The 23,787-nt window shown below is 45.6% G+C and overlaps 2 protein-coding genes across 2 annotated transcripts in view; both read right to left on the bottom strand.

The window, feature by feature from the left end:
* The window catches only part of umps (uridine monophosphate synthetase), a 6,026-nt gene extending 4,789 nt beyond the window's left edge, over nt 1-1,237 (bottom strand). The window contains exon 1 of the mRNA XM_008293518.1: nt 1,039-1,237. Within this exon, the coding sequence (XP_008291740.1) occupies nt 1,039-1,188 (150 nt within the window). The 5' untranslated portion in view covers nt 1,189-1,237. The remainder of the gene's footprint in view (nt 1-1,038) is intronic.
* A 1,651-nt stretch (nt 1,238-2,888) lies between these two features.
* Nucleotides 2,889-23,787, bottom strand: part of fn1a (fibronectin 1a) — a 29,206-nt gene continuing 8,307 nt past the window's right edge. The window contains exons 11-49 of the mRNA XM_008293517.1: nt 23,634-23,762; nt 23,206-23,349; nt 19,865-19,986; nt 19,588-19,756; nt 19,247-19,432; nt 18,957-19,085; nt 18,660-18,749; nt 18,356-18,550; nt 16,218-16,496; nt 15,337-15,600; nt 15,126-15,220; nt 14,552-14,720; nt 14,372-14,458; nt 14,077-14,268; nt 13,268-13,540; nt 12,509-12,623; nt 12,303-12,379; nt 12,125-12,214; nt 11,734-12,000; nt 11,537-11,653; nt 11,230-11,394; nt 10,971-11,126; nt 10,762-10,875; nt 10,341-10,610; nt 9,821-10,032; nt 9,612-9,699; nt 9,274-9,459; nt 9,057-9,146; nt 8,459-8,650; nt 8,265-8,354; nt 7,626-7,734; nt 7,308-7,527; nt 6,731-6,901; nt 6,493-6,631; nt 6,080-6,247; nt 5,231-5,356; nt 4,898-5,004; nt 4,626-4,745; nt 2,889-4,199 (exon numbers count right to left, since the gene is read on the bottom strand). Coding sequence (XP_008291739.1) covers nt 4,131-4,199; nt 4,626-4,745; nt 4,898-5,004; nt 5,231-5,356; nt 6,080-6,247; nt 6,493-6,631; nt 6,731-6,901; nt 7,308-7,527; nt 7,626-7,734; nt 8,265-8,354; nt 8,459-8,650; nt 9,057-9,146; nt 9,274-9,459; nt 9,612-9,699; nt 9,821-10,032; nt 10,341-10,610; nt 10,762-10,875; nt 10,971-11,126; nt 11,230-11,394; nt 11,537-11,653; nt 11,734-12,000; nt 12,125-12,214; nt 12,303-12,379; nt 12,509-12,623; nt 13,268-13,540; nt 14,077-14,268; nt 14,372-14,458; nt 14,552-14,720; nt 15,126-15,220; nt 15,337-15,600; nt 16,218-16,496; nt 18,356-18,550; nt 18,660-18,749; nt 18,957-19,085; nt 19,247-19,432; nt 19,588-19,756; nt 19,865-19,986; nt 23,206-23,349; nt 23,634-23,762 — 5,981 coding nt within the window. The 3' untranslated portion in view covers nt 2,889-4,130. The remainder of the gene's footprint in view (nt 4,200-4,625; nt 4,746-4,897; nt 5,005-5,230; nt 5,357-6,079; nt 6,248-6,492; nt 6,632-6,730; nt 6,902-7,307; nt 7,528-7,625; nt 7,735-8,264; nt 8,355-8,458; nt 8,651-9,056; nt 9,147-9,273; nt 9,460-9,611; nt 9,700-9,820; nt 10,033-10,340; nt 10,611-10,761; nt 10,876-10,970; nt 11,127-11,229; nt 11,395-11,536; nt 11,654-11,733; nt 12,001-12,124; nt 12,215-12,302; nt 12,380-12,508; nt 12,624-13,267; nt 13,541-14,076; nt 14,269-14,371; nt 14,459-14,551; nt 14,721-15,125; nt 15,221-15,336; nt 15,601-16,217; nt 16,497-18,355; nt 18,551-18,659; nt 18,750-18,956; nt 19,086-19,246; nt 19,433-19,587; nt 19,757-19,864; nt 19,987-23,205; nt 23,350-23,633; nt 23,763-23,787) is intronic.

Genomic DNA, 23,787 nt, shown 5'->3' with positions numbered 1-23,787 from the left:
AGATCTACAGCCAGGTAAACAGAGAGACACCTTCATGACACTGAGAACTCTGGCTTTAAGCTCAACATACCTGCTGACCCACTGATCTGCTTCGTAGTCCAGCCCCTGTTCGTAAACAACAGAACAATACAAGGTGGAGTCACAGAGAGACAACACTGTGGGACCGGTCCTCAACAAACAATAAAAACTAACAGAGTGACAGACAGACAGGATCAACATAAACCCGACATCAGACATCAGTGGTGCCGAGCCGCAGCTCAGAGACGCCTGTCAAGTGTCTGCTGGTGAACATGTGGTCTGAATGTGCTGCATTTCAGTCCCGGTTTCAAACTCCGTCCACTGTCTGACAGCAGCTACAGAAACATGCAGACGGGACTTCATCAGGAGTTCTGTTGGATTAAACTGAGCACAGAGAGCAGGAGAGAAGTAAACGGATGTAACCCAACAGGCAACATGAAAACACGGTAACAGAACCGGCTCTGGCTCGCTGGTGTCTGATGTTCCACCTCACGGCTGGACATGTTCAGATGGGTTCTGTCTTAGCTGTATGTAAACAGCCTGCATAGGCCAGGAGGTTGTTCTGGAGGGCGGTTCTGTTTGGCTCTGAATCCTCTCACAGGCGAGATACTGGACCTTCACATCAACAAGCAGCTCTGGTTTACTGGTTGGTTAGTTTCATTTGTGATCATCCCTCAGCATTAGATCTGTGTGCCAGCACTAAGGGGTTCCTATAGTTGTGGGGACGCTGCTGCTGAGGAAACATCTGAAGAGCTTCTACCACAGATACAGTGACACTGGTTTGCTTTATGTGGGACCTTTGACTAGTCCAGTGTTCTCTCCTGATCTCAGAGGTTCGTTCAGAATTCATTAGTTGGACTTTCAGAGTTCATGTGATGGTGCCTCCACGTGCGCGCCCACGTCACGGTCACCACGGAGGAGCTGCTGGGTTTCATATATGATCAATTATCGATTTAATATCACCGTTAATCCGCCTCTAAAGCCAGCAGGCTGCGCAGCGAGGCGGCAACACGTGTCTACCTGGTTCATGAGGGCGGGATGGGACACCAGCACCCGGAGGTCGATGTAGATGGGGGTCAGCATGCCGCTCTTCAGCTGGTACTCCCCGAACTTCACCGCGTTCACGTCGTGCAGCTTCAGCACCAGGCTGTCGATGGAGACGTTGTCCATGCTGGTGTGTTCGGTAGGTTCGGCTGAGCTTCTCTCTAACTTGTACTCCGCTCGACTCCGCGCTTCCTCTGTGTCAGCGAACTACGCATCCGCTCCCGGTTCTTCACAATAAGAGCATCAGGTGCCCGCAGACCGCACACACACGGACCCGGTGTCAAGAGCACCTCATTTAGTCTATTAAGGTCATGTGTTTACATTTGTTTATTTATCTTTAATGGAAAAATGAGTTTTCACCGAGCTAAATGGAAATGATTGGCACCAGCAGTCTGATGAACGAGAGAATGAATCCGTCAGTTTGTCAGAGTTTGTAAAAACCAAGTGGCTTTGATCCGAGTACAGAGATTTACCTTCACAGCACCAAAGCAGTTAGTTCAGAGACGGAAAAAGGAACATTAGTCCTCTAAAACTATTACGAATGAAATGTCAGTGATTTTATTTTGAAGACCCCCCTTAACCGGGGGTCTTTCCCTGGGAGTTTCACAATAAAAGGTCATAGAGTTGTCATGGACTGTACAGGTCCTCACATGTATTCATAGCCTCCCATTAAAGAAGGAAAACAGCAGCTGTCACTGACACAAGTTGACACTGACAAAAGTAATAATACATTTAAAAAAATTAATGAACAATGCTTTTGAATTGTGGTTCAACAGAAATATTAAAAAAAAAACAAACAACAACAACAACAAAAAAAACAAGCATGATGGGTCCCATAAATTAATATTTTATCAGTCAAGTGTTTTCTGTAACTCTCAGTCAGACTTCTGCACCTGTTGACAGGTATTCTGGTCCTCTGCTCATCAGCAAAGGCCTCTCATTGGTCCGGGACAGTTTTTTTTTATTTTTTATTATTATTATTTTCAACCACAATTCAAAAGCAGTGTTTTTACTTCAGTAAATTATAATTTAGCACATTTTTTTATTATTAGTTTTTCTTGTTTCTAGTTACTTGAGTGACTGTTGTGGGTTTTGCCTTTTCTTTAATGGAAGGAGACGAATACATCTGAGGACGACTGTGTGTATATGTGTATATATATATATATATGTGTGTGTGTGTGTGTGTGTGTGTGTGTATTTTTTTTTAAATGCATTTTTATTTTTATTTTATTTTTTCCCCTGAGTGACAGAGATAGAATGTGCCTTTATACCTTTGAAATAAGCTTCTTTTGCATACATATGGTTTATTACAGTAGCTTGCACTGATGGACACTTGGATGTTGTAAATGTCCTTTTTGGAGAAGGAAGTGTCTTGTTGTTTTCAAGCTGCATCCTTTTTTAATGTTTGAGAAACAGAGTTCATGAGTCAAGTTTGACTCATTCTAAGCAGAAGGTTTAAATATGTCAGACCATTGTTGTCTCCTCCACCTTTCTGGCCCCAACCTGTAGCTGAGAGTGCTCAGGTTTCTTTACTGTTCCATCCATAGACAGTCTAGGATTACATCTTCAGGGATGCTGTTGCATGGACAACGTGCATTCTTTCTTCTGTATTACACTGCATTGCATCTTTTCTTATTTTGCAAATAAATGTGATGTCACTTGTTAGTTAAGCTGTCTCAGTGCAAGTTAGTGTCAGAACTTGAAGTTGTCTGTAGCCGTGTGGTTCCTGGAGTCAGAGAACAACCATGGACGCCATGGACTGTATGTATAGAAGAGACTCTCACCAAACAACTTGGAACAGATTCATTCACCGTCACCAACCGGCGTGGGTTTTTTAACTGTTTATTAAAAAGATTCAGTCCACAGTAGTTCAGAGTCTGGCACGAACAATATAAAAACAAGTTAATCAAAAATAAAGTGTACACCCCAAAATAGCATCAAACAAAAAGGGATAAATAAAACAAATGAATAAAAAAAATACAAACACTTGTGTAATTAAAATGCATTTCTCTTGGAAATAATGGTAAGTTTTGCGATTCATTTTGATATAACATTTGGTCAGTCGGCTGTGGGCTTAAAAACTTTATAGATTCTGTATTTTGTAGAAAACCTAAATAAAACATGGCACAACCACATGGTGAAGCCTACACAGCACTGATCGCTAGACAACATCACATCACCTTGAAGTTACAGTGCTTGCCTTTGATTGGGAAGATTGTTGTTGACATTTTTGTAATTTAACAAAGAATCTGTGATTAGCGATCGGTGGCTTCGCTCTTCAGACGAGCAGGACGCTCACCACAGAGACAGACAGGTCATTTACAGGAGTGCCTTCTTTGTCATGAAGCGTGTTCCCCTTCACTGCTGATTCAAGTTCATAAAAACTGTAAAAGCAGTTAGATTCACGTCTGTGGAGGTCAGGGAAGCACTGAAAGTACTGCAACTCTCACTCCTCATTTGGAAATGTCTAAGGACTGACAAAATGCACTCTATCATCACCTAAAATGTCTTCTGAATACATATTACTCACAGTGAAACCTCAAAAAATATAGGAAATGCAACAAAAGCACAGTTATTATTCAGGGACATGATTATTAAAATCAGGGCAATTCTATTACGTTTTCAGTTTTGGTCAGAGGAAAAGAATTGTCTTGGAATGTTCTGAAATTAACAAAAAGCCCCAATCCATCAGTAAAAATACACAACAATACTGCATCTCGTGTGTGTGTGTGTGTGTGTGGACAGTATGTGTGGTGCAGGCAGGTTGAAGGTGGTGAAGCAGCAGGATTTGTGCTCTGACAGATTTGCATCAAAAGTTCACCTGAGGAGAGAAATCCCTGTTTCTGTTGAAGGATCAACAGTCCGAAGGTCCAGACCCACGTGAAAAGTTGACAAATCTTTCAAAAGGCGCAGAGTTTGGAGTAGAAAAGTCTTATTAAGGCACTACGATTTGTGTTGTGGTGAAAACCTTTAAGGCACATTCTGATGAAAAATGTCCTGTTTTGGTGAAAGCAGGAGGCGGCTTCCTTCCTGAAGTGGTGCGGACACTTCTTCATCCTCCTTCTTCTCTACTCTGAGGGGCTTTGAGCGTCTGCAAGCAGCTCCGGTCTCAAACATTCAATCGGACACTGGATGTTCTGGAGGACGGAGAGGAGGGAGGAAGAGATAATTAGAAGTGTTTATTCCTTTCGTATGTGTCACATCTACATTATTACCTTATTTATAGTTGAGCAAATAAAACAGTTTTAAATCTACAAATTAAAATTCCTGCAATTCCTGCTAATACATTTTCACATTTAAGTAACACCCCTTCCTAGAACTTGGCCGATGCACCCCAGTTGTGCTAAAATATGTTATTTATTTAGAAACTGGATCTTCAGTTTGTGGAGAAGCGACGACCACAGAAATAAGGTCCACTAGCAGCACACAGTAAACAGTGTGATGAGTATCTGGGGGACCTATTTGTTCGTTTTCTTCATAATTCTGGACGATAGTAAAAGTAATAAAATGTAAACTCTGTAGAAGAAACGTAAAAGGAAACCTGGACACAGAGAGGCACTGACCAGTTTGCGTAGAGCGTTTTCTCTGTAGCGGTCGAAGGCGTCGGTGTGAACCGGCTGCAGGAGGTCAGCGTCCACGTCGGTCTGTCCTCCTGGTCGTCTGCAGTTCTCACATCGCCAGCCCTGAAGCAGCAGCAGCAAAGGTTCACGTACACACATACACATGAAGTCCACCAAGTCAACATCATGCAGGTATTTTTAACCTGAACACTGAGGATTTGTCTATTTTTTCCCATCCAGCAGCTATGAGTGGGTTACATGGACTGTTCTATCACCTGTTGTCCTCCGTAGCAGGTGCAGGTGCAGATGGCGCCCAGGTATTCCTTCTGCCACTGGTTTCCAACCTGGTACATCTTCCCATCGTCATAACACGTCGACTCATCTGTAGGATGATGTTTATATGTTAAAGATCAACAGTAGAGGGAAGTAGTATTCACATTCTAACAGACTTGTTTCAGGTGTGTGTGAATCAGGAAACGGGACAATCTGACCGTCTCAGATGTGACTGTAAACGTATTCTGTGACGCACCGTACACTCACTCATCAGTCGTCCTGCATCACAACGACAGCAGCTCTAAATCTAACCACGGTTTCCAGTCTGAACTTACGCGGTTCACATTTAAACTCTCCCTTGCCGTTGCCCAGGCAGGTGCAGCTCATCATGTGACCGTTCTCAGCGTGGCGATCCCACTTCTCTCCGATACGGTAGTTATTCCCGTTGTCGTGACACCACTCTGTAGAGGGGGGGAGCAGGAAACAGAAGGACAGAAATGGAGAAGGAGAGGTGTAAAAGACAAGAGACAGCCACGTTGAAAGTGAAAGGAGAGAATATCATCAGTATGTGTAAACAGCAGTCAGATAAAAATCAAACCTTTTCCTTCACACAGCAGAAAAAATCACAGAAACAGGTCAAGTCAGTGTGAAGTGCATAAACAACGCTGTGACAACTCTAATACATCCCAGTGTACAGAAACAGTGAGTGAACCTCCAGCCAGTGCTCTCAGTTCCTGGTATCGTCCTGTTAGCTCTGGACAGACATGGACAATACAGATGACTGAGGATGAGGCTGACAGATGAGCTTTGTGAGCTTTTACTGTGACATGGGCAGACTATAGACTCATATGTACCAATTAAATTACTTGTATGATCAATTTGTATTACTAAAAATGTCCAAACAGCTGTGATAAGACATGTAATTATAACTAACTATGCATGACTGACGAGGCTGCCCATGCCAGGATGTTGCTGCCGTGTGCTGCTGCTGCTGCTGCACATAGAACCTGAACTCTGGGATTCTACGGCTTCTTCTGAGGAATTTATAATGTGCAGTTATTTTTAGTTTGCTAAGTTATAGTTTTATTATCCCATATAAATTCCTCCAGTGAACCACATAGAATTATCAGACTGAGTAATTCCATGGTGTGCTGCTGAGTGTTTGGGGTTAATAAGCCACTCACTGGATGAATCACACCTGAAGTGGCCGCTGCCCAGCCCCAGGCAGCGGCACCACAGCTTGAAGCCCGTCTCAGACATGCGCTCCCACTCTGAGCCCACCTCGTGGTAGGTTTGTGTGAACGTGTCGTAGCACACATCGCGGTTGGAGGTCAGAGGGATGTCACCTGGAACTACAGGATGGGACAAACATGTCAACAATAAAACCAGCTGATGTGATTTGTTGTGACAGAGAAGACACACAATAATTCTGGTGTTAGGTCTAGTGTCTGAAAGAAATTTGGGGTTAAATAAGGTTTAAATGAATCCTTCTAGTTCTTATGTTATTTACATACAATACTTTTTCTGTATTCGTGCAGATATGTTTTACATGAGACTCTTTAAATCCTCATATTTCTGTGATTGAAAACTCCCGTACCAGCATTGCCAACAGTCACGACCTCCTCCAGAACCTTCTCCTTGGCTCCGCCTGTCATGGCCTCCACAATGACGTTATAGGACGCTCCGGATGTCAGTCCGATCAGTGTAGCGCTGTTGGAGGTTCCTGGGAGACGCATCTAAACGGGGAAAGAGAAAGTAGCTCAGCAAAGGTGCTTCTGTAGGAGTGTATATATATATATATATATACGCAGGTTTCTGTGTGTGTGTTGACGTACCTGGAAGCCTTGTTCCTCCAGGTGTGTGATGGGATTACAGGACACCTCGTACTCTGAGGTTTGAGGGATGGGCTGCCAGGAGATGGTGGTGATGGTCTGTGCTTCTTGGGGAAACTCTGTCTCATTGTCGGGGAAACCAAAGGCGAGACCTGGCAGAGGGCCGTCGCTCACCTACAGGGTCAAACAGAGTGGCAGCGTAAGTCATATGATGTTAAACACACACGCTGTGTTCTTAAAATATAACGTATGAGCATCTCAGACTGACCCGGCACAGTATCACACATCACAGCACAGTGACTTCACACCAGCTGGGAATTCTGGATTTAAACCAGTTTCTTGTGGCTTGTTTGTTTTTCAGATGCCAGTGATGAAGTCAAGATAAAATATTTAGTAAAAAGGAATTTTTAATGATCAGCTACTGCAAAATAAATGACACATTTATAGACCAGGTTCCTCCAGTTAGGTCACTTGTACTGAAGCTTCGGGGGATCTAAGCTAATGTGGATGAATGTGATGCTTTTAGGACATTGTTTTGAAGTACATCAGGCTCACAGCAGATAATTTACGCCTCACATACCTTCACCAGGGGTATTCTGTTTCCATCAGGGCCTGGCACAGGAATGTAGACCAGGGGCTCTCTGAGGGTGGGTCTCTGGCCTTCCTTGGGTCCACTGTAGGGGCCATGAAGTCCATTATTGGGTCCCAGGCTCTGAAATTCTGTATAGATGTGCTGACCCTGCTGGCCTGGTTGGTTCTGGCCACTAGTACCGGCCAGGTGGACATAGTTGGAGTCAAAACTGGGAAAAGAATTAAGAGAGCGTGTAAGGCAAGAGATGCAAATAAGGAAAAAAAGAAAAGGGTTTTAAGGTTCCCTAATGATGACTCAGACGCTTACATCTTGTCATTGAAGGTCTCTGGAACATCCAGGATGTCAGTGCTGGGGCGATGAGGAACAGGAAGCTGAGGCAGCTCAGGAACCAACAGCTGAGAATCTGTGGCTGGTTCTGATTGAATGAGAGACATGTTTAGGTGGGCTGGTAGAAGCAAGCACAGCAGAGCAAGAGCAGGTGTCTAGCAGGTGAAATGACAGCTTCCCTGTATTCTTATTTGAACAGTAGTAAATTACTCAATCTGTCCATCTCTGTTAATAAGAAAACATGATTTATATCTGATCCAGGAAAAGTTCTGGTTTAGAGCTGAATGATTGCGTAGTCAATTAAAAGAAGACGTTCTGCTCTGAACAGTTTCCTGAATTTGTTGGTTTTCCCACATCCTATCGTACATGTTTAGTCTGGAATAATGCTTTATAGAATACTGTTATTCAAGGGAAGGACGACGTGCTATAGTTGCCCTGTAGTCGCAGTTACAGGAGGCAGCCAGCAGAGGGCAGCTCTCGACCATACAGTGTTGTCTCACTGAGATGATAATCATAAAAATTAAGAATGTTCATATGTCACAGTTCTTTCCTGAAGCTTAGAGACTGCTTTGCTTATTCATCACTTCACTAGTAGCAGCCAGTGATGGTTGTACTTACGGGTCCTGGCCTTGCCCACCAGAGGGGTGCTTCTCAGAGCGTTCTGCAGAGCTACAATCTTAATGACGTATTCTGTTCCTGGTTTCAGACCTGTGATCAAAACAAAAAACACATAATGTAAAGTTAAGAACACATTTTTAAACTAGTATGTTGTGTATTTACATTATAAGCAACTACTTCTCATGAACGCTCACCATCAATGTTGGAGTAGCTCTGGCCGGCGTGGGGTCGGGGAATGACTTCTCGAGGCAAACCTCCAGCCTCCTCATAGGTGACATAGTACCCAGTGACCCTGGGGCTGCGCGACGGCTCCCACATGAAAGAAATGCTGTTGGGGTTCAGGGATGTGAAGCGAATATTGGTGGGCGGCAAGACCAGGGGTTGAGCTGAAAGAGAGCCGAGCAGGTCATTATTGGACAAACTAATAATAGCAAATACGTGTTACTTTGAGAAGCATTAACGCCAGATACCACACGTCACTCTACTGTAACTACTTCATACTAAAACTGCTGCTGCTGTTAGCTGCTGGTACTGAAGCACAGTTTGGCCTTAATAACTAACCAAACTGACAAATGAGAGGAAAAAAATAGATCAAAAAATTCAAAATGTCATAACATTGCTGGTATTTTAGTTCTAATATTTGAAGTAGACCTGAATAACTTAGATAGAAAGCCATAAATAAATATTGTAATGCATGCTAGTATTCCACACTTTCACACACTCCTCGTTAACTCAGTGTACGAGTCATGTACAGTTCATGAGTGACACTGCAGGACAGAGCTCATTGGTTACCTGTGGTGGCAGTGAGTGTGAGAGGAACGCTTCGTCCATTGCCCTTCAGTGTGTAGACGTTGATCTTGTAACTGGTGCCGGGCTCCAGACCTGAAGCACAGTCACAGACAGGTGGATGAGATGTAGACAAGAACACTCTGAATATGAGGTGATGAATGAACCATATTACAGGTAATGTTTACAGTATTCTCACAGCCTGTGTCTCATATCTGCGTACCTGTAATAGTGAACGAGCGTGAGTCGGGGCCGATGGTCTTCTGAATGGGAACGTAGCCTGAGGAGGCGGAGGTAGGTGTAGCCTCAACCAGGAACCCAGAGATGGTCTCTGTCTTGGACCTCCAGGTCAGAGTGATGGAGGAATCGTTCACGTCGGAGATACGCACACGACGAGGGGGGCTGATGTCTTGAGGCAGATAAGAAACATGGAAAACATATGAGTAAGAAGAAACCAAACCAGAAGAAAATGACCATCCATTACACCATTACTTAACTTTCAGGTACCAAAACTAGGTATTTATTTGTAAGAACGTCAAACTTTCTGAGTTAGAGACTCACTCTCCAGAGTGGTGACCTCTCCTTGGACCGGCCTGCTGGTCAGAGAGTTCTTCAGAGCATAAACGTGGACTTCATAGGTGGTTGCAATCTAATGGAGAGGAACAAAGATTGTCAGTCTCCACAGGGAACACATTATGTGTGATGGGTTACCTACTTCAAGCTTCAGCTCAGGCTTTCAGTGAGTAAAAGATGATTCTATTCACACTCACCATGAGTCCGGAGATGTGTGCCTGGGTGGTGTCTGGGGCCAGGTTGATCTCTTTGGTGGGGCCGCTCTTGTTCTTTGGGTTCACCACCACGCGGTAGCCTGTCAGGCCTGTAAGGCCATTTAGTCGGTTCTCCTGACCTGGCACCGCCCAGCGCATCGTGAAGGAGGTAGGACTGACCTGGGAGAACTGGAGGTTGGTAGGAGAGGAGATGGCTGCAGGGAAGACAAAGAACAACTAGATTAGAGGGAAACAGGAGAAGAACACTTGTTATTGACCTAAATCAAACTCTCGTGCAGCTCCTGATAGTTCACATTTGAAAAAAAAATGTGTTTACACAAAACATGACTTTGGTCGTGGTGCTGAGACCCAGGTTGCATTTATCAGCACACATGTCGGTACAAACTTTCAGAAAGAGAAGCATTCATAAAGCCTTCTGTTGATGTGTTAGTGTCTCCAATCTCTACAATACGATTTAGCTCGAATGTACAGTAAAGAAATCTAAACTCGGTTTCCCTCCCACCTGTAGCTTGAGTCCCGACCAGCGGAGTGCTGGACGTGCCGTCGTGCAGGGCGATGACCTTCACCGTGTATTCAGTGCCGGGCTGGAGGCCATAGATAACAGTGGACTCAGCATCTCCTCGGGGAGCAGGACGCAGCTCTCGCTCACCCTCCTCTGAACTGGAGTACATGACCCGGTAAGACGTAACGATTCCCTCAGGACTGTCCCAGTTGATGCGCAGCGAGGTGGAGTCGATGTCTGAGAAGGTCAGGTCCTTGGGACGGTCTACATCTGCAGGTGAGGAGAGGGGAGAGAGGAAAGCAAGGTGTTAGAGATTAAGTAGGAGGTTATGTCAAAAAAAAAAATGGTCGTTTTTTGTTTTGTGCAAGTTGGATAACCTTTTACAAACATATTCTATAATACATAAACGGCACAGCCTTACTTGTTACAGCGTTCACCACCAGTGGAGAGCTCTCTCCATCCTGTCCAAGAGCGCTCACACTCAAAGTGTACTCCACCGTCGGCATCAGGCCTGAGAAAGTAATCTCTGTCTGGTCTGGAAAAGAGAAGGAAAAGAATGTGAACATGAAGTTTACAGCTAATGAAGCTTCAACACACGGGCAGAACATACTGTGTGTTTGACCACCTTACCTGGAGCCACCACCTCAGTGAAAGACGGTCCCTGTCCATTTTTGGGAACCCCAGTCACCCTGTATCCCTTGATGGGGCCCTGGGCAGGGCTCCACCTCACCGTGACGCTGTTGTCATTCACCTCCGTCACCTCCATTCCAGAGGGGGAGTCGACTCCTGGGTGAGGAGAAAGCAGATCAGAAGAGGAGAAGCCATGAATGAACCACTGGAGGACAAGCAGTAGCTTTGCTGTGCATCTGGAAGAGGAGTGCGCCTGTACCTGTCTTGTGTGTCACATAGATGGGAATGCTGGATGCGGGGCTGTCTCCTCGACCAGTCACAGCGTAGACGGTGACCGTATAGTCAGTACCAGGCTTCAGGTTGTTGATGGTGGCAGTGGACTGAGAGCCAGGTACAGTGAACTCCTTAGGGTTACTGTGACCTCCTGAATGAAGAGCGACAGTGTGAGGAGATTTCAGCAGCAACAAGATACTTGTGGAACACTGAATGAACAATAAAAAGCAAAAAGGAGATTTAGAAGAACTCTTGATTAAACCCAGTCGGTGTATTATCCTTTTAAAGGTTACCTGACTCTCCGTGAGTGATCCTGTAGTAGCGCACAGTGACTGGTGGGGCGGTCCAGCGGACGGTGATGCTCGTGGGGTTTGAGTCCAGCACTTCGAGGTCTGTGGGAGCATCAGAGACTGGACAGAGAAGAAACAGTCAGACACAAAAACACAAACAACATGATGAGTAAATGAAGTGCTAAATCCGGCATTCATACTTGTTTTCTGTTTGCCACCGAGCGGCTGGCTCTCCTGAGTCCCGCTCACGGCGAAGATGTTGACCAGGTACTCCGTGTCTGGGGTGAGTCCTGTCAGGGTGAAGTGGCTCCTGGAGGGGGGAAGCCTCTCGTCCTTGAATCTCCCTCCGCTGACCATCTGGTATCGAATACGGTAGCCGGTGATTTTGCTCTGGGGAGCGAGCCAGTGGATGGTGAAGGAGTTGGTGAGGATCTCAGAGAAACGGAGGTCAACGGGGGAGTCCAGAGCTACAGAGGGATGGGAGACAGAAAAGGAAGGGAGAAAATCCTTAAGTAAAAGGATCTCATTTGCTTTTAAGACACCAGTGACTGATGTCAGATGGTTATCTCAAAATGGATGGAGTAGAATCACCTGTTTTCCTGGTGCCAACGAGGGGTGAGCTCTCCCTCTGCTCGTAGACACACACCACGCTCACCAGATACTCTGTGTTCGGCAGCAGATCTGTGCAGAGCAGAGTCACCATAAATACATATCCAACCATTTGAGTGTCCGTACGTTGCTGTGCATTATTTCTGTTGTGACAACTTACTCCTCAGCACAACATTGTTGGTCCTGCCTCCCACGCTGGTCTCTGTAATGTCGTCTTCATCATCGATTGGGTGATACCTGAATAGTCCAGAGAGCAACAGCAAGCAGTCATTTCTGTGTTTACATGTGGATCTACTCACATCAGCGGGCATTCAGGTTGAATTAATAATATTGACCTTCCAGAACTTTGTATGCTTGTTCACATACCTAATGAGGAAGCTGTTGATGTGACCAGTGTTTGGGACGGTGGGAGACACCCAGGTGACCTCCATAGTGTCTGGTCCAACCTGGCCGAAGCCCAGGTTAGTGGGGGCTGGTACCGCTGTTGGAAAGAGAGAGCAGCTTGATTCAGGAGGCATCCAAAAGGTCACGTCAGATTTCAAGATTTGTTATTGCTCGTAAAAGGTCTGGGGATTGTGAATATTCTACAAAGGAGACAGAATGAGAAACAAGGACGTCTTTAAATGACTAAAGGAGGGAAATATTTACACCGTTATCTTCTAGGAGAGACGGGAGGGTTTCATGTGTGTCAGGCTAAATTCATGTGTGAAGTTTTATAAGATCTTAAAAGTGAGAGAACAAGCGGTGTTTGCACTGGGGGGCAAAATGAGCCTCAGTATGATAAAACCTCTCAACTAAAACCAGATGGTCCACACACACACACACACACACACACACACACAGGATTATTAAACTGACAACACAGCACGCTGAGCAATTACATCAGCAAACTTAAGAGGTTTTTTGTTTGAAGAGCCGTGTCATGGGGTTAATGTGAACCTTAATACGTTACATAATCTGAACACACACAGTGTCCTTTGTGATAACCTCAGAGGCGACTCCCAGCTATCCACCTCTGTTTGGTGTTCTTACTTATACATTACCTCCAATAATAAAATGTCTGTACTGGGCCTGAAATGTGCAGTAAATGATTTATTTATTCGTTGGTAGGAACATGGTTCTTACAGGTCTGCTGAGTGAGCGTAGTGGGTTCGCTCTCGCCATTCTCCGTCACGGTGATCACGCTGAAGTCGTAGTCGATACCAGGTTCCAGTCCGTACACGGTGTAGTGACCGGTCGTCGGCAGAACCATGTCCTCAAAGAAGGGTTTGCTCTCGCCGGCCGCAACCACCGTGATCCTGTAGCCAGTGATGGTTGTGGTGTTGAGCGGCGACCAGCGCAGGCTGATGGTGGTGTCGCTCACCTCCTCGAAGTCGAGGTCTGTCAGCTGTGGTACTTCTGGGTCGGCGGAAAGACGGTTTGGGGTCGGGGGGAGGGGGGTAGCAGGGGAGAGGAAAGAAAGAGAAAAGAAAACAGACACACCAAACACACAAGAGGCAAAGGCGGAAGACAAACAAAGTGTTTGGACAGAGGGGAAGACAGACACCCGAGAAGCAGTGGTTAAGCTGAGCAACTAAAACAGAACTTCCAGCACGGTGACGCACTCAGACCGTCCCGCTGGTGGAAGAGCCTAGTCAGTTTGCTTGTCCTGATATATATATTACCACCTAGAGAGGCTATTCAATGAAGTGTCTCCATTGAAAGTTCTTCATATATACACAGACAAGGCAGCATTAGAGTGGCAGTTACTTCTGCTGGTCACTCAGCAGCTGGTAGTAGAAAGTTAGCAGTAGGAGCTGGTCAGGATTAAATGTTGAAAGTCAATGTGTTACTTTAAAATAGAAACTTTCAACATTATGGTGTTTTAGAAATGTACAAAAAATAGTATAATATAATACGATATGTAATACTGTTGTGTAAGCTCCTTCTCTCACCTGGTGTGATGACAGTGGACACGGGAGTGCTCTCCATGTCATCCTTCACAGTCACAACGCTGACGTTGTACTCCACACCTGGACTGAGGTTCTCCAGGGTGCAGGAGTTCTGCCCTGCCTCCACAAACTCCTCCACGCTGTTTCCTTGTTGCCCATTGGTGGGAGAGCAAGTCACTCTGTAGCCGGTGATGTCTTGGAGGGTGAGAGACAGATACAGTTGTTGGACACGTTTTACTTTAGCGGGATTCATCAGTTTGCTAATCCGCTGCCTGTGGGTATGTAGGCGGGTGCTTACCTGGTGCACTGGCTCCGTTCCACTGGACTGTGAGCTCACCGGTGCCGGGGTTGGACTCCAGGTTGAGGTCGGTGGGAGGAGACAGAGCTGGAGAGTGACAGAGGAAGAACAATGTCAGTCAATAAAAGAAAAAAAAACAAGAATACAGAGCCAGACTGTACTGGTTCAGAGTAAACTCACGAGTGACAACACGACGCGTGATTGGAGTTCCTTGCTCTTGGCCATTAATGACAGGCTGGACGCTGTAGGTGTACTCCACTCCCGGAGTCAGACCGGAAACATAAATACTTCCTGAGTCAGAGGTCACATCTCTTGGGGCTTCTCCACCCTGACTGGGTCGAACTGTCAGCTGAAAGATATACGAACACAGAGTCAGAGAGCCGGAGGACAGAGAGCGAGGCATGGACTGGCGGTACAGGAGGTAAAGGCCAGAGGTCAGTGTTTTCCCAAGAACATGAGAGCCAGCAAAGCATTCTCATCTCTGGTGTGACACTTTCTGACCAATCCCACTTATCTCTGAGGTCTGAAGTTTCCATGTTAACCAACAATAAAGATGCCCAGAGTGAACCAAGAATAACTGCAATGTGCTTTAAACAGCAAACAGAAGAACATGTTTACGTACAAGGATGTTGCTGATGCTAAGGAACAAATTTAGAAACATGGTCAGACAAGAATTTGGTAAAAAACACAACAGCAAAACTCTGACCAATGAGCAAATGATGCAGTAAACTTGATGCATTAGCTGTGACCAGACCTTGTATCCGACACGGGGAACTGGAGTCCAGGAGATGACGATGGAGGTGTCAGTGACATCAGTGTTGAAGTGAACTGCATTACCCATCGGTGAGTCTAGAAACACACACAGAGGATCAGTTCTGGTGTCAGGACAAGTAGAAAACACAACACACGTGTTTACAGAAGTGGACAAAGGCCTGTATGAAGTAATGCCTGGGCTCAACACTCACTAGTGGTGAACACGGCGGTTTCTCCTTCGCTCAGCGTGTTGTCTTGCTCTGCGTGCAGCGTGGCCATGTACTCTGTGTCGGGCTTCAGGTTGAGGAGGGTGTACTCAGTCAGGCGGGCAGGCAGGCGCAGCTGCTTGGGGTTGGAGCCCTCAACAGTGAGGAAGAGACGGTAGCCGGTGATTTTGGCACGAGGCGCGTACCACATCATCACTGCACTGTCCTCGGTCACGTTGGCAAAATGGATGTCTGTGGGGGCATCCGGCTCTGGAAGAGAGACGTCAGGAAGGAATGTTAGATAGAGTTCGTTCCAGTGGTGGTACATGTGCAGCTGTTTTACATCAATCACGCTGCTGACTTACACTACAATGCTGTCACTGTGCACAACTGAGTGCACTTCAGATGTTGTAAAAGACTAAAAGCATGGTGTGAGCGTTTTTGGGGCAAATACCTCCTTAGAGGAGGTATAGCTCCTTCGCTCAGGCCGTCCGTTTGCTCAACTCTGAGCTTTAAACTGGACTGTAGTGCACAACACACTGGCACCTTCACCTCGTATAATACATGTTCCATTTGCTTAATTTGATTAGATTAGATTAGATTTGATTTGTCTATCTATATATACTTCTTAAACACTTCAGGTATTTTTTTTCTTATTGCAACTGGCTACAGGTGCTACACTACACACTGTACTGTGTATAACTGTGTATGTGACAAATAAAGTTTATCTCATCTTCAAAAGTCCTGCAAAACATAAAATAACTTTAATCATCAAACATTTTAATCTATATGATGGATTACCTCCATAAAGCAAGTCTGAAGTCTGTTTCTATTCATGTGTCTCTGATTTAAACCCCGTGTTCTGGCTGGACTACTGGACTACTCACTGGTCGTTTGCTCCCCAATAAGAGGCAAACTCTCCTCCCCGTTGTGGATGCTGTAGACACTGAAGCGGTACATCGTGCCTGGCTGGAGATGCGTCACTTCGATGTAGGAGTTCTGACTGACGGGCATCTCTCTCTGGGGAGAACCGGACTCGTCAACAGGGACCACGGTGACCCGGTAGCCTGAGACATCGCCAGCTGGACCGGACCAGGTCAGAACTATTTTTTTGTCGGACACTTCAAAGAACTGCAGGTCGGTTGGGGAGGCCACTTCTTCTTCATCTACGGACAAGAAAGAAAAAGTATGACTATATATTATATATATATATTAATATTAATATATTAATTTTTTCTACACTTTGCTTTGATGCTGAGAAGAAGAAAAACACCTCAGTGCATACGGAGTGATATCATTTATTTCTAACAATTTCTTTTTATCTCCACAGCTTATTGAAAGATTTGAAAAGATGCGTCTTATGGCTAAATGAATCTAAACTAACCTTATAGAGAAAATAAAAATAAAAAATGGTGAATTCATTGGGTCATATTTTACATATTACCTCCTAAACAAGACCTCACGGCTGCATTTTATCTGGGAGGAGATTTTTTAAAAAGTCTTTGATTACTCATTCAGTGCATTCGCTTTTATGCTGCAGCTCATGTTAACCACAGTTTCTACATATGAAATGCCAAATGGTTCATATTTTGGACAGACTGGATGGCAAGACGCATAAAACCCAGTAATGTGTTTAAACGGTAGAAAGCAGCAGAGGAGAGCTGGACAGAGAACAGAGACAGAGAGGACTGAGATATCAGACTGGTAAGGAGAGGAGAAAGGAAAATAAAAAAGAAAGCTCAAGATAATTAAGTTGAGATGCCTGGACTGATTAATCTTCATTCCAAACTCTAATGTAGTGCAAATGCAAACTTCAAAGTGACTCAGCCCCAGTATTATGTTTTGCTATCGATGTAGTAATTGTTCCTGAGTTTCATGCTGTATCTTATTACCGCTTCCAGAAATGTGGAATAGCTGCTGCGGATATGTTTGCCAGAGCTCAATACTGATATCAATAATAGAAATGATAGAAGCTATCATGTGACAACGTTTGAGCATGTAGCACCGACTCTGCGCTCCCTCCAGAGGCGACGCAGCTCAGATGAACACTGATTTATTTGTCTTGATGTACGTCGGCCACAGTGGAGCGGCGTCACTCGTCCAATAATGAAAGCACACAGTCGTAACTGGGTCACGCATCTTTAGCCCATCACACAAACTGTACAAACAAGCATTCACACAACATCTGCACGCCTGGCCCAACAGCCTGCTCCACCTGGCAGGCTGAGAAGTTTTACATAACTCCAGTCGAGCAGAACAGCTGTGAACTCACTGACTTCACTTTCCATTGGAAAACTGTCCCTCCTTCTGTTACTGAGAACTGGAAACTTCAACATAAGTCACAAACTAGGCCACAGGATGACCTGCAGGTTGGTTGTTTCTGGTGGCTGCACTGAAGACAAGTGTAGTAAGTCAGGTTTATCTGAACGTACAGGAGAGGGCGCAGGGTTCTGGGATGGTGCTGATGTAGAGCTGGTTCTACTTGCGGTTTGCTTCTCTGCAGACTGAGGTAGAGCCACACCGTTACATCACTTCTGCTCAACACTGGTTAGACGACTGAAGCTGCTTTCAGGACCACAGCTCAGGGAGACAGTCTGACTCTGACATGGACCACTGCTAGAGGAGCACATCATCCGTCTCACTCTCTGAGCTGTTTGATGTTTTAATATTGCCACTCTGAGGTTATATGTGGCGTTGCAAACAGCAGCTGGCGCTAATGAATGTCACTCTGTGCTGCCATTTGCAGCGCTGCTTATATTTACAACAGCCAGCTGGAAAAATTAAAACTTCAAACAGCAGGAAGAATGAAGCGAACACATCATTCTGCACGCTGCTGTTCTGATAACACGTCCATACTGTAGCCCGGTTTTACTTCTTCTTTGGATTGTTAAAAAGCTTTGATTGCTCTTGTTGGTTTGTTAAAGCAAATAAAAACAAGCGCTGCATCAGGTGTGGACCACAATACATCTCCCCACGTCTCGTCCTCTCACTCACTCTCCTCTTTGCACAACACATCTCTGTTTACCTGGCAGTGGGTCTCCAGAGGTGTTGACCTGTACAAAGATGGGCTCGCTCTCCAGGCTTTCCTCCACAGCGTAGATACTGATGTTGTACATCTTTCCAGGTCTAAGGTCGCTCAGGGTGACAGATGTTGCTGTGTCAGGCAGAGTCAGCTCCGTGCTCTCGCCCTCCACTGATGGAGTGTAGACGACACGATAGCCTGCATGGCGGAGGAACATACAGCTCGTTGTGTGTGGGCAGGACGGCTTCAAACACCAACACAATGATAACAGGTTCTGGCTGTGACCAACAGAACTGTCAGAACGTACCAGTGATGGGAGCCAGTGGTTTTTCCCAGCTGATCACGATGGAAGTTTCTCCAACCTCCTCCACTTCATGCTCCTTCGGAGCATCAGGTGCTGTGGAACAAATGAGGTGTGAGTATGGCAGGGAAAGTTACAACCGCTGCTTTTTCACTCCGTCCCATGATTTGTAGTCCTGGCACAGCGGGCTGCCTGCAGATTCCAAACTATACTTCAGTCTGAAAACGTTGTGCCTTGGATGAAGACGGGGAATAATACAGATGTGCTAATATGAAACAAGAGAAAGTGTGTGAACCCACTCACCAGTTGTTTGTGAAGTAGTAAGAATGAGGTTGTCCTCTCCGCCGTCTGTCACCTCGTAGACGTTCACAGTGTATTTCCTCCCAGGCAGAAGCTCATTAATGTTCACTGAGGTAGCTGTGCGGGGCAGGTCTGACAGGGAAAAACACAAATCTGGTATTAACACATTTCTAACAAACGAGTCTACCTGTAAGGCAACATTTCAGCATTTTATAAACAGATTAAATTACAGTGCACGTTGTTTTTGACACGACTCCAGTACAAAAAGTAAAAACAAGTGTATGTGCGCTTACCGAGCACAATCGGCTGTTCGGTGCCCTGTCCCTGCTCACTGAGCTCATACTCCACTCTGAAACCAGAAACCGTGTCGGAGGCAGAAACCCAGGACACGACGAAGCTGCTGGAGGTAATTTCAGTCACAGACTCGGAGATGTCAACCACAGGTGGAGGCATCGTGGTCTCGCCTTGTGATGTAGCCACTGCAGCAGAAACAGAGAAAGACAGAAATGCAGGAGCTGACTCGCCTCTAACGTCAGGACTGGCAGCACCGACCACGACACTCTGGAGCAACAGCTTTCAATCTGAGCGAGGACATTTTGGTTGTGACCAGTATTCAGATCTGCTAACAACTCACATGATCCATACGTGGTGGTGAAGTCGAAGCGTGTGACCTCTCTGCGGCCAAAGCGCAGCACACTGATCAGCTGACCCTCATAGGTGATGCCCGGCTTCAGACCAGAGATGGTGTAGGAGTTCAGATGACCAGGGATCATCACCTCCCTCCATGGGCTGTGAGTGTTTTTCTGTTCAATGTGACGAGATTTGTAGAAAATGAGATGTGAGGAGGTTTGCTTTAGTCACAGAAACGGCTCCATTTCTCTCTCTGTCTGTTGCTCATTTAGAAAACGCACCACTTTCCACTTGAGGATGTACTGGGTGATGTGAGCAGACGGAGGGGCGTTCCACTGGATAGGGTGAGAGTTGGGCTGGTTTCCAGATTCTGTGATGATCACCTGGACAGGACGGTGACCACCTGCAGGAGAACACAGGAGTAAGTAGACCTGCTCGTCTATACTTGATCACGATGTGATATCAGGGATCAATTTAAGAGAAATGAAGATGGGTTATCGATGATGTTTGTTTAATGTTAACAAGAATCACAACTATGAGCTCAAAAGCACAAACTCTGCTATGAATCAGAGACCTGCAGCTCAGCAGAGCACCGGTGAGTGTGCTGCAGTGTTTTTCTGGGCAGAACACAGAAAGAGTGGAGAAAAACTCACAGGTCGCTGTGAGATTCCAGAACATACTTCAACTGCTGGGGGAGGAAACTTCTACTTTACTTTCTGCTCTAGACTTTCTCTACTTGCATCACGTTTTGAATCGTTCCTGTTCACTTGGATATACAAATATAGTCGACCAATTACACGGCGTAAATGAACGCTTGTGCAGAGCTCTTAATCTTCTTGTAATTTTCTTTGACAGACATAATTTCTCCCTTAATTTCCAGCATCTAACCTCAGGATGCCTCCACTCTGTGAAACAAACATCAAGGAGCTACAGTTCCTTTTTAGAATAATCCAGAAATGAAGCTGTCATTATTGGAGTTTACAATGCATATGACCTACTGTCAAATTAACCCTTCAATGTCATGAAAATACCTCCATGAACTGATGTAACAGGCATGATGGGAAGGTTAGAAACAGTAAGAAAAGTCTTCAGAAACAATGAAGCTGCTGGAAGCAATGAATAATTGTGGGTAAAAATCTCTGTAAAAAATACAAGAAAACCTGAGAACAGAATGTATTGTGCTGGATGAGCCCATCTCCATCCAACAAACATGGGTTTCATTAAGCTTATCAGGTCTCACAACATGCTGCCAGACAACCTTTTTACCAGCTGTCCCATCCCATCAGTGCACGTCTGTTGGTGGACTCGCTGGAGGACCTCGCCGTGGTGCCTGTTGTTGGTCATTACTAGACCTGGGCTGTGCTCAACGTGGCAGCTTTGGCTCAAGTCCATCAGTTTACCAAACAGCTAACAGAACATACAAGCTGCCTTGGCAGGTTGGTAGACAAAAAAAAAGAAAAGAATGATATAAGCAGGAGCTTAGCATCCGTAATGGTTTCATACAAGAAGCGTATCAAATCATTTCTAATGTAAACAGAAGTCATGTGGTGAGCAGACTCCCGACATGAGCTGTGCTGATAGAAACTGGTAGCTTCTATAAAGAACTGAGGTTTTCTAACCACTTTTCCAAATAGCAGACCTGTAATCAAAGTTTCTGAGCAAGTGGCTCGGTTAACCAGAAGTTGCTAGCAGATACACAAACCTCAAAAACAATCTGGGACCAATTACTGCCTATTACAGACCCACAGGCCACTGGCGAGGGGAAGGGTTACGTAGAATCAGATGTGGGAGGCGCATGGAAACGGATGCACGGTGGATATGTTCACGCACACATTCTTCCTGCTTTCCATGCATGTACACATCCACCTTCACTTTGCATGCATAGACATAACATTGGTTGTTGGCACAGACAGATGAGCAGCGAGGTGCTGATAAGGAGCACAGTAAAGGGAGGTAATGCTGGGAACAATAAGAAATGCCCCCAAAAGATTAAATTACACCTCAGGCAAGAAGAGATAAACACAGACGGCAGGCAAAAAAACACTTTTTTTTTTAGAAGATAACATCATTGTCTGCACTAAATCTGAGACTTGTGAAAACCTTTTAAAAATCCTTCACTTGGGTTTTCCATTTTTACTTTTTATGGTGTTTTACACAATCAGCCAAGTGAGTCTGGATCTGCCTCCTGCTGCCCTTAAATCTTTGCATGCTGTGTTTTGTATGCCTAGACACACACACACACGCACACACGCACACCAAACACACACACACACACACCCGGAGCAAGTTCACAGCTGGTTGCTATTATGGCCACTTATGGCAGAGCCGTGCTCTACATTCTGTATCTNACACACACACACACACACCCGGAGCAAGTTCACAGCTGGTTGCTATTATGGCCACTTATGGCAGAGCCGTGCTCTACATTCTGTATCTCCTGAACCTGCTTCACATACAGAGCAGACAAGCAACAGTTCCAATGCTCCTTCACATACGGCCTGACACACCTGAAGCTGTGAACGTTTGCACAAATTTACGGCCTTGCTTGGAACTATACTGACATTCATACTGTAGGAAAATGTGTATGTTATAAATACCTAATCTATGATCACAGAAGCCCCATTATACACCATTATGCCCATTATTGTATTCTGAGGGGGGCAACAGGAACAATACACAACATTATATTCAAGAATACCAGCCGAACACACAATAAAAGAAACTAAAGGCAGCTGCAGAGAAACAGGACTCGGTGTTGTATCTAAACAATGGAAAAGTCAATAAAGAAAGGCACCTAAAAGTTAGAACTAATTGCACCCCAGGTAGCACAGCGTAGTCAGGAACGGCAACGGCAGTAAATTGCTTACAAGCGAACAACAAAGACTGTGAAGGAACACAGACGACAACATGCAAGCAAGCACAACATGTAGAGAGGAGGAACGTAGAATTAAGACAGAACTGTGCAGCGATGCCATCGAGCCAAGTTTGGTTTCAAGTTGTTAGAATGAGTCGACTTAAGGCTGCACATTGAGGCGCAGTGAAGCGTAGCTTAACTCTGAATGATGCTGGCTCAGGGCTTTAACTCCAGGACAGGAGATTCAATCTAAAGTGATGGCTGAAGTCCACAACACGGAAAGCTGCTGCTGGCTGAGCGCTGTAGGTAGGAGGTGTGTGAGCGCTGCAGTGTTTAGTACAGCTGTGGCAACAACACAGGGGATGGACCACATGCTGGCAGGAACAAAGACTCAAAGCGGGGGGTGGACTTGTAAAGGAGGAAATCACACCCCCTCCCATCACATCAAAGTCAAGGGCCTCATTTTTGAGGTGACTTAAACAAACATTTTTCAGTTAGCGGCCATGGGAGATGGAGCACAATCTGTTAAGTCCACAATCTGAAAGAGGATGCTGCAAAAGGTGACCAGGTGGGAAATAAAAGAACAAAGTCAAGCCTGTAAAGAGAGGTGAGCACTGAGGGGGCGAGTGGTAGTCTGGATGATAAGCAACACTGCTCAGCACGGTCTGATCATCAGATACATTCAGCGCGGTATCACAAAATCTCACATCCGTCCTACAGCACCCACCTGCCATCACATAGCTCAGGTTTGGAAATGTAAGATCTCACCTGGGTACGACTGCTGGGGCTCGCAGCTGAGCTCGCCAACGCCATTGCCATAGCAACGGCACTTGTACATGATTCCATGGATGACTTTATCCCAAGATTCTCCGATCTGATAGAAAGCTCTCGTCTCGGGTTCCTGGCACTGGTCTGAGGGCAAAGCCACAGAAAACAGGAGTGGAACAGCATCCCAAAGCAGGCGAGGGTACAAGTCCTGCTAGACTGCAAGACTGTAGCTGTGGTGAGTTATCACAACGTCTAACTAGCACTGAAAGTGATGCGGTACATATCACGTATTTGTTAAAGTAACACAAACATGAATATACAGGATAAATAATCCAGGTAGTAGTTAGCTTATAGAGAGCAGACTACATACAGCCCAGTTCCGTTCCTGAACCCTTCCATCTACAGAAGATACGAAATGAGAAACCCACCGATGGCGTCACACTTCCAGCGGCCGCGGCCCTGTCCGAAGCAGGTGCAGTTCATCATGTATCCCTCATCGTGCTGCTTGGTGAAGGTCTGGTTGACGTCGTAGGTGAGACCGTCCACGCTGCACTGGTCTGCAACACACACACACACACACAC

The sequence above is a fragment of the Stegastes partitus genome, unplaced genomic scaffold, assembly GCF_000690725.1.
Source record: "Stegastes partitus isolate 25-593 unplaced genomic scaffold, Stegastes_partitus-1.0.2 Scaffold890, whole genome shotgun sequence".
Lineage (NCBI taxonomy): Eukaryota > Metazoa > Chordata > Actinopteri > Pomacentridae > Stegastes > Stegastes partitus.
This window is presented reverse-complemented; position numbering and strand designations above follow the sequence as displayed.